General features: G+C 53.5%; 5 protein-coding genes across 5 annotated transcripts; 2 read left to right on the top strand and 3 right to left on the bottom strand.

Moving 5' to 3' along the window:
* Positions 1-31: 31 nt before the first annotated feature.
* Positions 32-1241, bottom strand: CAOG_03518 (tRNA phosphotransferase 1). Its single transcript, XM_004348373.2, has 5 exons — positions 1092-1241; positions 789-988; positions 531-702; positions 256-432; positions 32-159 (listed from the first exon to the last, which is right to left on the bottom strand). The coding sequence occupies exons 1-5, from the start codon at positions 1225-1227 to the stop codon at positions 146-148; spliced, it is 699 nt and encodes a 232-aa protein (XP_004348423.2). The 5' UTR covers positions 1228-1241; the 3' UTR covers positions 32-145.
* A 95-nt stretch (positions 1242-1336) lies between these two features.
* On the bottom strand, positions 1337-3838 carry CAOG_03517 (tubulin beta-2 chain). Its single transcript, XM_004348372.2, has 2 exons — positions 3736-3838; positions 1337-2821 (listed from the first exon to the last, which is right to left on the bottom strand). Exons 1-2 carry the CDS (start codon positions 3793-3795, stop codon positions 1535-1537), a joined length of 1347 nt encoding a protein of 448 aa, XP_004348422.1. The 5' UTR covers positions 3796-3838; the 3' UTR covers positions 1337-1534.
* Positions 3839-4415: 577 nt separating this feature from the next.
* CAOG_03516 (tubulin beta-4 chain) lies at positions 4416-6881 on the top strand. The gene is made up of 3 exons (XM_004348371.2): positions 4416-4520; positions 5112-5490; positions 5664-6881. The coding sequence occupies exons 1-3, from the start codon at positions 4461-4463 to the stop codon at positions 6557-6559; spliced, it is 1335 nt and encodes a 444-aa protein (XP_004348421.1). The 5' UTR covers positions 4416-4460; the 3' UTR covers positions 6560-6881.
* Positions 6882-7000: 119 nt separating this feature from the next.
* On the top strand, positions 7001-9448 carry CAOG_03515 (hypothetical protein). Its single transcript, XM_004348370.2, has 10 exons — positions 7001-7193; positions 7402-7469; positions 7574-7613; positions 7713-7924; positions 8020-8054; positions 8139-8294; positions 8390-8479; positions 8576-8680; positions 8804-8870; positions 8945-9448. The coding sequence occupies exons 1-10, from the start codon at positions 7011-7013 to the stop codon at positions 9348-9350; spliced, it is 1362 nt and encodes a 453-aa protein (XP_004348420.1). The 5' UTR covers positions 7001-7010; the 3' UTR covers positions 9351-9448.
* On the bottom strand, positions 9388-11035 carry CAOG_03514 (NADH:flavin oxidoreductase). Its single transcript, XM_004348369.2, has 2 exons — positions 10338-11035; positions 9388-10138 (listed from the first exon to the last, which is right to left on the bottom strand). The coding sequence occupies exons 1-2, from the start codon at positions 11007-11009 to the stop codon at positions 9470-9472; spliced, it is 1341 nt and encodes a 446-aa protein (XP_004348419.1). The 5' UTR covers positions 11010-11035; the 3' UTR covers positions 9388-9469.
* Positions 11036-11042: the final 7 nt, after the last annotated feature.

Below are 11042 nucleotides of genomic sequence, written 5' to 3'. Positions count from 1 at the left end.
CAAGCACGAGATGGTAACTTTGTCGTTCATAGCAAACATGGGCGTTCTGGTCCTTTCTCCCCTTGACTATCGAGCTCAATGTATGCGTGGTTGAGCAGTCATCATGTTATCTATTCTAATATGGTTCAAATTCACCAACAAAATCTCACAAAAGCGAAGCTGAGAAGGTCGCGCCAATGCAAAACACCAAGATTTGAATCGTCTAGTAAGTTCGCTGGCACCAATCTCCCATGACAATAACAATCCGGCACCTACCTCCTGCAACGCCATTCTTGCAGCGCCGGACCTGCGAAAAGTACTTTGCTGGAATCGAGCCATTCTCCAGTCCAGGCGAGAGAATGACGTTGTTACTTGATCGGAAGAAAGGGATGCCGTCAGCAAGCGCTCGAGCCACATCCAAATAAATCAGCACAGTCACGTCCGAACGCATGCCTGCACGTGCACAGAAGGAAGCGAGCGAAGGTTTGTAAGCTCCAGAACAACATTCATACCCCATGCGCGCTCAGAAAGCCAAAAGCAAATAAACAAACCACTAATCACGCCGCTCGCTCCTGGAAGCCCAACGGCAAAGTGAATGTGGTTTCGTTTCATGCGCGACAACCCTTGGCTCTTGATGAGGTCCCAAGCGGCATCGTACGTTCCGTGCACAACGATGGGTGCATCTTCGCTTGCCGTAATTGGCGAGAGCTCGAGCGCCTCCACCTACACCGCATGAGAGCGTGAGTCACCGTGCAACGAGATCGGAATGGTGAATCATGCAACGTTGCACTTTGTACGCAGAGACCCACTTCGATAGTATGACCTTGGTTTGCTCGAATGTACAGCCTTGCAACGGGATTGTCATCAGTGATGCGCTCTTCCAATGCGAATCGCTGCTTGTCGCTGGACGTCACTGCCCGGCGCACGTCAGCCACCGTGTAAGCGCGGAAATCGGGAAAACCAAGAAGTACCTCGACATCAACAAAGCCTTCAGGGCTGATGGGAACGCCTGAGTGTGTGCCCGTTATGTAACCAGCCAACGTCAAAGCACTCGGTCAGCAAAATCGGTCCTTCTCGCACGGTCAAACCGATCAAAAGCTCAGAGCACATGCCTTGCTTGTGCGCACCATGGCGCAGAATGTACGAGAGCAACTTGGACAGCTGGACGTCTTGCTTGGCACTGGACGATCCGCTTGCTCCACCGCGCGTGGAAAAACCGCCGGCGCTACCGCCACCTCGACGCGACATGATTCCAACAAGTCAATGAAAGAGTGAACCTACAACCCAAACTGGGAGGTTGAATGATAATAATCTGACTCAAAACCCTGAGAGTGAATAGAACACGATCAACGCTCAATTTGTTTTGTTTTTTGTTTTGTTTTAATGCTATCAAAAAGTAATCAACGCAATGACAACGAAGAGCATGCTCCAGAGGCGGCAAGGGGATCGTGTCGACGGGGGTGTTTTTTTTTGGGGGGGGGGGAGAGATGTGTGGGGTGTATGTAGTTGGTTGCGGCAAGTCTAAAAAGGATGCAGTCAAGGCGAGATGCACCGTTTAAGCCTCGGCAATAGCAGATGCGTCCTGCTCGCCCTCAACGTGGTCGTCCTCAGCGGTTGCCTCTTGGTACTGCTGGTACTCGGAGACGAGATCGTTGAGGTTGGACTCGGCCTCAGTGAATTCCATCTCGTCCATGCCCTCAGAAGTGTACCAGTGCAAGAAAGCCTTGCGACGGAACATGGCAGTGAACTGCTCGCTAACACGCTTGAACAGCTGCTGGATGGCAGTGTTGTTGCCAATGAAGGTGGCAGACATGTTAAGACCCTTTGGCGGAACGTCGCAGACGGCAGTCTTGACGTTGTTGGGAATCCAGTCGACAAAGTACGACGAGTTCTTGTTCTGGATGGCAAGCATCTGGTCGTCGACGTCCTTCATGGAGATCTTGCCGCGGAACATGGCAGCAACGGTGAGGTAGCGGCCGTGGCGGGGGTCGCAGGCAGCCATCATGTTCTTGGCGTTGAACATTTGCTGAGTGAGCTCGGCGACGGTGACGTTGCGGAAGGACTGGACGTTGCGGGCAGTCAGAGGAGCAAAGCCGGGCATGAAGAAGTGCAGACGGGGGAAGGGCACGAGGTTGACGGCAAGCTTGCGGAGATCGGCGTTGAGCTGACCGGGGAAGCGCAGGCAGGTGGTGACACCCGACATGGTGTTGGAGACGAGATGGTTGAGATCGGCATAGTTGGGGGTGGTGAGCTTGAGGGTGTTGAAGCAGATCTCGTACAAGGCCTCGTTATCAATGCAGAAGGTCATGTCGGTGTTCTCGACCAGCTGGTGGATGGAAAGGGTGGCGTTGTAGGGCTCAACGACGGCATCCGAAACCTTGGGCGAAGGGACGACCGAGTACGAGGTGAGGATGCGATCGGGGAACTCTTCGTGGATCTTGGAGATCAGGAGCGTGCCGAGACCAGAGCCCGTGCCACCGCCGAGCGAGTGGGTGATCTGGAAGCCCTGGAGCGAGTCGCAGCCCTCAGCCTCCTTGCGAACGACGTCGAGGATGGGCTCGATGAGCTCGGCGCCCTCAGTGTAGTGACCCTTGGCCCAGTTGTTACCAGCGCCGCTCTGGCCAAAGACAAAGTTGTCCGGGCGGAAGAGCTGGCCGAGCGGGCCACCGCGGATGGCGTCCATGGTGCCGGGCTCGAGATCGACGAGCACAGCGCGGGGGACGTAGCGGCCGTTGCCAGACTCGTTAAAGTAGACATCCGAGCGCTCGAGCTGGAGCGGGTTGTCGCCAACGTACGTGCCAGTGCCATCGAGGCCGTGCTCGCCCGAGATGACTTCCCAGAACTACAATCGATGCACAGAAGAATCAAACAAAACGCAAAAAGTGAGGTAATGAAAAAATGAAAAAAAAAATGAAAACAAAAAATGAAAAAAAAAAGTTGAAAAATTAAAACAATTCAATAATAATAAATCAAATGGAAGCCACGCATGAAAGAAAAAAAAAAAAAAAAAAAGAGAGAAAAGAATGACGAGAGCGATCGTGAGCGAGAGTGAAGAGCCAGCGAAGGAGAGCCGCGCGAGGAGAGCCGGGTGCTGAAGCCGCGAACAGACCACCCAACGCACCAGAGAGCGACGCGGGGGAGCAGCGGGATGCACCGGCGAAGAGGGAGCGGAGCGAGAGCCGACGGGCGGCACGCAGCAGCGAAACGGAAAATCAACGAGATCACGCGGTGTTGCTGGTTTTGCATTTCGCTGCGACGCGCTCGCTCGGGCCAAGCGCAAAGCGAGGCGCGCCACAGTCCACGACAAGAATGTCACGAGAGTGGCAAAGACGAGGATGAAGGCGCAGGCGAATGATGATGGGGGGACACACCTCAAAGAACAAAACGCAGAGTCGCAACAACCAAAAAAAAAAGAAAAAAAAAAAAAGATCACTGTCGCTCGGCTCAGCAGAAGCGCGTTGTGCCGCGTTGCTGGAAGGCACCAAGCAAAAAGGCAGCAATGTGCACCAGCGCCGAGTGACGAGGCGAACCCCGCCCCCCTCCACCCTCACCGCGATGCAGCACGCAAATCAAACAATCTGTTGAAAAAAAAAACCAGAATTTTTCAACGCAATAAAAAAAAAAAAAAAAAAAAAAGCGCGGGCTTTTGGTTGTTTCAAAAATTTCGTTCGCTTTGACCGTTCGCGTTGTTCGTTGCCGAGTCGCGAGCGATTGGAGTCCTTTTGGCAACAACAGTGTGGATGCGGGGTTTCCTACCTTGGTGCCGATCTGGTTGCCGCATTGGCCGGTTTGGATGTGGACAATCTCGCGACCCATTGTCAAAGTGAGAAAGGTTTGTTTTTGGTGGTGGTGTTTGGAGAAGGAGTGAGCTGAGCGAGCTTGTGCCGTTTTGTGCTTGGCACAAAAATGGGAAATACATCACCCTAAGACAAAGGGAACAATCAGACAAACACGCAGGACAATGCCGGTGGCAAAAAGACGCAGCGACGCATGGACGCAGCAAAACGCAGGGAAGCAAAGCAGCGAGTCGCAGAACTCTTGCAGGTCCCCCCTCCTTTCCTAATAACCCCCGTTGCACTACTTCGAGCGCTGTTTTGAACAGCATTTGATTGGAGATCTTGGCGCTTGGTGTCCTGCCTTCGCGACGCTTTGTTCGCCGTTTATCTCCCGCCATTTCCCAAGTCCCGTTTTAGGAGTTTGACAAGTTCTGAACTCAGCGTGCTGTTGCAGCAGAATCTTCGCAGCGACGCACATCCAGGAGAATGGAGCTTCGTGGTGAGTGTCTCATCCATTCCAAGACGTTTGCTTCACTGCCCCCGATGGCTGACGGCAAATGACGCCAGCGTAGTCGAACAAACAAAACAAAAACGTTCTTTTTTTTGCTCTCGATTTTTTTTTTTTTTTTTTCGGCGCCACTCTTTGTTTGATTTTTACATTACAACCAGTTTTTTTTTTTTTTTTGTCTTTTTTCCCGCTTCACAATGCCTCGCGATATTATTGCCATTCAATGCGGCCAAGCCGGCAACCAGATCGGCACCAAGGTGCGCCTCCTATCTTTTATTTTTTGGGGGCATCGCTTTGATTCTCTCGCTTGTTCTCCATCTTCACTGTGATTCTGCCAGCAAGCAAAGAAAGCTTCGAGCTGTTCTTTTTGAAACGGTTTTCTTTTTGGATGCATTTTTGGCGGGCTTTTTTTTTTTTGTTTCGTTTTTTTTTTTTTGGTCTGTGTTTTGCAGTGATTTTCTTCGGTTCTGAGCGAGCGACGGGTTTCGCGCGTGGTTTTTGACACAACAGAGACACTGTCCATTCTGTGCTTTGGGAGGGGGGGGGATTGGAAGTGGGGATTCAGGGGAGGCTGAGGATGAAGAACAGAGATCTCTCGTCTCATGCCGCCCTTTGCTCCTCTTGCTCCTCTTGCTCCTCGACCGCCCATCCTCCGTTCTTCTCTTGAGGGCGCTTTATGGGAAGGCCTTGCTGGGCAGAGAAGAAACTGACTGTTGGCGTTGGGTCCGGCTGCTGGTGCAGGATTGAACTTTTGATGCAATCCAACCGCTATGCTCACTTGTACTTGGACCTGTGCTTTGACAAACGCGACCACACTTGCGACACGGAAACCATTTGTGCTTCATCAGTTCTGGGAAGTCATCTCGGGCGAGCACGGCATCGACGGCTCTGGCGTCTATGTCGGCGACAATCCGCTCCAGCTCGAGCGCGCAGACGTCTACTTTAACGAGTCTGGCAACGGCCGCTACGTCCCCCGCGCTGTGCTCGTCGATCTCGAGCCCGGCACCATGGATGCCATCCGCGGTGGCCCGCTCGGCCAGCTCTTCCGCCCGGACAACTTTGTTTTTGGTCAAAACGGCGCTGGCAACAACTGGGCCAAGGGTCACTACACTGAGGGCGCCGAGCTCATCGAGCCCATCCTTGACGTTGTTCGCAAGGAGGCTGAGGGTTGCGACTCGCTCCAGGGCTTCCAGATCACCCACTCGCTCGGCGGTGGCACGGGCTCTGGTGAGTCAAAACCGCTTTTTTGTTTCTGTGTTTCGTTTTGATTTGGTTGGTCGTGTGCGCTCGCCGATTTCTCTGTTTGCGATTTGCTCAAGGCGTTACTGTCCCTGTCAATGTTTCTCATCCTTGTCGCTGAATTCTTGGCGCTTGCCTTGTTCACCCATTTCCTCCCGCAGGTCTCGGCACGCTCCTGATCTCCAAGATCCACGAAGAGTTCCCCGATCGCATTCTCTCGTCCTACTCGGTCGTTCCTTCGCCCAAGGTTTCTGACGCTGTCGTTGAGCCCTACAACGCCACCCTCTCTGTCCACCAGTTGGTTGAGAACACCGACATGACCTTCTGCATCGACAACGAGGCCCTGTACGAGATCTGCTTCAACACCCTCAAGCTCACCACCCCCAACTACAGCGACTTGAACCATCTGGTTGGCAGCACCATGTCGGGTGTCACCACCTGCCTGCGCTTCCCCGGTCAGCTCAACGCCGATCTCCGCAAGCTTGCCGTCAACCTCGTGCCCTTCCCCCGTCTGCACTTCTTCATGCCCGGCTTTGCTCCTCTGACTGCCCGCAACGTCCAGTCCTTCCGCAACGTCACCGTCGCCGAGCTCACTCAGCAAATGTTCAACGCCAAGAACATGATGGCTGCCTGCGACCCCCGCCACGGCCGCTACCTCACCGTTGCCGCCATGTTCCGCGGCAAGGTTTCTATGAAGGACGTCGACGATCAGATGCTTGCCATCCAGAACAAGAACTCGTCGTACTTTGTCGACTGGATTCCCAACAACGTCAAGACTGCCGTCTGCGACGTTCCGCCAAAGGGTCTTAACATGTCTGCCACCTTCATTGGCAACAACACTGCCATCCAGCAGCTGTTCAAGCGTGTTAGCGAGCAGTTCACTGCCATGTTCCGTCGCAAGGCTTTCTTGCACTGGTACACTTCTGAGGGCATGGACGAGATGGAATTCACTGAGGCCGAGGCTAACATGAATGACCTCGTCTCCGAGTACCAGCAGTACCAAGAGGCCACTGCCGAAGATGATGGCGAGGAGGGCCAAGAAGTTGCTCAAGAGTAAAAAACAAACAAACAAACAAACAAAAAAAAAAAAACTTCTTGTCTGCAGTCTCTCCCGCTCGGTCTCGCCGATTTTTGTGTAGAGCGCTTTTGAGTTGAGTTGAAACGTTGTGGTTTGTGTTTTCTCTCCCCCACCCCTTCCTGGTTTGATTTTGGCGTCTGATTGGACGATTGTCTTGATTTTGTGTTCTTCCACCACTTCTCCCCCGTTGAATTTCCAGTTGATGTTGTTGAGCTGTGCCACCTGTCGGCAGCGTGCTGTTTGTTGCGTCTCCGGATTGTTTTTTGTCCGGGTTGTTATAAAAAAAAGAGTCATACATGTCTTTTTGACAGATTCCAACGTTAAAGCAACAAATCGTCCATCTCATCTCCTCTCTGCCATCGGTCCCCAATAACGTTATCTGAGCTCTTTTCGACTGGTTTGTTCCTTCAGTCTTTCCCTGGTGAGCGCAATGGCAGAGTTCAATACGAGCGCCTTCCTGCTGGACGAGTCTGGCATGGACGACCCCGCGTTCCTTCCAGCCGCCAATCCCTATGCTGTTGATGCGTCTGCTGCTCATGATGGCAGCACTGCCAGCGACCCCATCCACGCTGCTCAAGGCTTCCACGCCGCTCCCATTGCATTCGATCTGACGGTAACGACGCTCCCCGTCTCTCTCTCTCTGTCTCTCGCTCTCCTTTGCCCCAACTCCCCCTGTCGATCAGCATGGTGCTCTGGCAGTCTGATGCAGCATGGCTCGACGTGGGCCTTTTTGGGAAGGTGCAACTCGGGTTCACTCTCACTCACTCACTCGCTTGTCCTCGTGTGCGCCTCACTCATGTTCGGATGCTCGATCAATCCAGCCGACAGGAAGCATCCACGCTGATCCGCATGCCAAGTTGTCGGAAGTCCAGCAGCTGCATACTCAACGGTGAGCTTTCTCAATCGGATGAGTCTGAGCATCCAAACCCTCGCGTCTGAGACTCAGTTTTGTCTTTGTAATGGCGAACAATTGCACTATATTGTCATTTGTAGGGCTGCACGCTTTGCCATCCCCGTTGTGCAGGCGAAACCGGTAAGTCATTCATCTCGCTCTAGCTTCGAACCACGACAACGATGGCGATGACGACTACGACGACGATTTGTTCCTGAATTTGGCGCGATCGGAAACCAGTCGGTTGTTTGGAACCCGACAGATTACGCAAAGCAGCGGTATGCCAACAAGGCAGGAACTTTTTCAACTGGAATCGACCTATTGGCGCCTGCAGAACGCCAAAAGATTGAGGATCGCGCCAAGCGGTTTGGCAAGGTCTCCAACGTCACGAGCGATTCGCTGAAACAGGAAGAAGCAAAAATAAAGCGAGCTCAAAAGTTTGGCCAACTCAGGTATAGCGTCTACAGTGCGCCGCTCAACGCAATGAGGATTGAGCCAAGTTCAACTGACTTGCTTGCCTTCTTGTTGGTATGTTTCCATCTTGCAGTGCGATGGCATCGAACGATAGCGGAATGGATGTTGGTAAGCCCACGATGAGCCCAACGGATTCAGTCCGTGAGAGGAGGCTTCAATTGCTCACTGATGCCTTCCGGCACGGATATTCAGATGCGGGTGCGGTAAAGTTCGAGCCATCGGCTGCGGCGACCGTTCGTTTCGATGCCGTCTACATGTATGGTACAGACCAGATGAGCTCGGGAGATGTACTAAAGTACTTTGGCGAGTACGGCCCGGCCTTTGTCGAGTGGATTAATGACTCTTCTTGTAAGTTCCGAAGGCGCTTGCTGCTGCCTTTCTCGAGGGCGCCCCAAACTCATGACTGAGATTATTTGCTTTGCTGCTCAAACTGCCACCTGCAGGCAACGTTGTTTGGGAAGACACTGTGTCTGCTGGGCGAGCTTTGTTGGGTCTTAGTGTTTCTCCGTCGAGCATCGCGCTCGGGATTGATCGTATGTGCAAAGATGAAATTGCTGCTACCATTCCTTTAGCGACAAAATTTATACATGTCACCAGCCGCTTACTGTTGGCTTTTGCGTTGTGGACAGCGCTGATTCAAGCCGCGAACGATGGAGTCCCACCATCGCTTGAGTGGCGCCGTGGCGTTGCGTCTGCGAAGGCCAGCGACATTTATTTGCGTTTTGCAACCTCTGGTACAGTAGTTTGCCATTTGGAAGCGCATGGTGAGGGGTTTCGAATCTCACCTCTTCCAATTTCTCACGTTTTCCCGCTCTCTCTCTCTCTCTCTTTTTTTTTTTGCTTTATTTTTCAAACAGAGGATGTCAAACGGTTTGGTGCAGCAAATGAAAGTGTGTATTACCAGCTTCACGGTCGTCCCAACGCGTAAGTTGCTCTCGCTTCGGTACCATGCACGCTTTGGAGCATCCTTCTCACTAAACGTGTGCCTCGGGGAGCAGACATCCTAAAAAACGCTTCCATTCCCAACAAAACCAAAAGCCCCACGCTACGGCGAAGCATCCTCAACAACAGAATCAACATTCTCAACAGCAGCTTCAGCAAAACGACGCTGCCGAAGGGACGCGCGCTGCAGGGCGGCGCAACCGAAAGGAACGCGCCGCAGCAGCGCGTGACAACCTTCACAACACAATCCGTGCCATGACCACCGATGAGGACAATGCTCTTGCAGTGTCAAGCAAATCCGGGGAAAAATCCACTGCTCGGGGATGTCGTCGGTGGGTCGGAATCGGGACTTCTGGCATCGTCGCTGCGGCTTTGCACGCTGCTGCTGCCTCCTCCGCGGCTGCCAGCGTTGCTCCGAACGTAACAGCCGAGCCCGCCTCTGCTGAGTTTGAAGGCCTGTAAATCAAGAGGTGAAGATTATCCAGCCTTTTCATTTTTAGAGCAGACATGCCAATGTAATTTTTTTGAGAGAATACAAAATCAGCCTCAAGCAATCGAAAATAATCGGATCGAGTGAGTTCTTAAACGCCAATAGGAGAGAGCGCAAGGTTCAACGCGCGAAGGTCATCAATGCCGCGAGATTTGCTCAGCAAATCAAGGTGCTGCTCCACTTCGGATTCAGAAAGAGGTGATTGATCGGTATACCCAATGTGATCATTCGTGTAAAAGGTAGCTCGATTGTAGGGCGAAAGCTCCGCACGAAGCAACAGTCGGCGAGGCAAGTCGGGTGTGGAAATGAACGAGCGGCCAAAAGCAACAGCCACTGCATGGCCCTGTTTGGCGTAGGCAGAGCAGATTCGCTCAGCAGCTGCAGGCTGAAAACCACCCGCCGCAATGATGGGTCCTTTGTACAGATGAACATACTTGTCCAGCACCACCGTCTCTTCGACTTCAGAGCAGGTCTGGTTTCCTGCCACCCGCGGCTCAATCAGATGCAGGAAGGAAAGATTGTACTGGTTGAGGCGCTCAATCACATACGAGAACAACTCGTCCTCGTTCGGATCCGACATGGCGAGGAAGGTGCCGAAGGGTGCGAGGCGCAAGCCAACCGAGTGCGTGTTGTCAGCAGGGTCGTTGCCAGATTTCCATGCAGCAATCACAGCCTCCACCACGCGGAAGAGGAAACGGGCGCGGTTTTCAATGCTGCCGCCATACTCGTCTTGGCGGGTGTTTGATCCGGCGTGCAAGAACTGTCGAACGATCGGGTGAAATGAGTTGGCAACATGAGACGAAGGTTCTCCCTCACTTCTCTCTCTCTCTCTCTCTCTCGTTCTCTTTCTATTTTCCCCTCCCCCACGCCAAATAGATCGAGGGCAAAAAGGACAAAGTGACGTGCAATCCGCCATGAACGGAGGGGTTTCCGCATCCCCCCAAAGTGAGAATACCCACCTGATCAATCAAATATCCGTTGGCGCCGTGGATTTCGACGCCGTCAAAGCCAGCACGGCGCGCATTCACGGTCGCTTTGGCATAGTCGTCCACAATGGCGTCAATTTCAGAGATCTCGAGCGCTCGCGGCACAGTGTGCGGCGTGGCAGTCCCGTCCGGCAGCATCCCGTTCGTGTTGGGAATGGCAACGGCGCTCGGAGCCACCTGGGCGCGTCCATCCGGCTGGTACTCGGCAAACGACACACGACCGACATGCCACAGCTGCAGATAGAAGACGGCGGGCGCTGCGTTCGATGCAGACACCGAATCACTGCTGGTCTTGTTCTTGTTGACTGCATGCACTCGATCCGTGATTCTGCGCCACGCTTCGACATGCTGCTCCTTGAAGATGCCCGGGGTGCTCGGGTACCCTTGGCCCTGAGCAGTGATGTTGGTGGCCTCGGCAATCAGCAGCCCGCCGGCAGTCGCGCGCTGAGCATAGTAGCGCCCGCTGAGCTCAACGTTCGGAGTTCCGCCAAAAGAAGCCCGACGCCGGGTCAGTGGCGGCAGGACCACCCTGTGCGCGAGCGTGGCTGAGGAACCGAGTTGGATTGGCGTCAGGAGTGTCGGGATGTCCGATCCCGGGATGGTCTGTGGCGCTTTCACTGCCGCGGTGGTGGTGGTGGTGGACATTGCAGTGGAAAGGAAAGGAGGCGCGGTGAATTT

This window comes from Capsaspora owczarzaki, assembly GCF_000151315.2.
Source record: "Capsaspora owczarzaki ATCC 30864 unplaced genomic scaffold supercont2.5, whole genome shotgun sequence".
Classification (NCBI taxonomy): domain Eukaryota; class Filasterea; order Ministeriida; family Capsasporidae; genus Capsaspora; species Capsaspora owczarzaki.
This window is presented reverse-complemented; position numbering and strand designations above follow the sequence as displayed.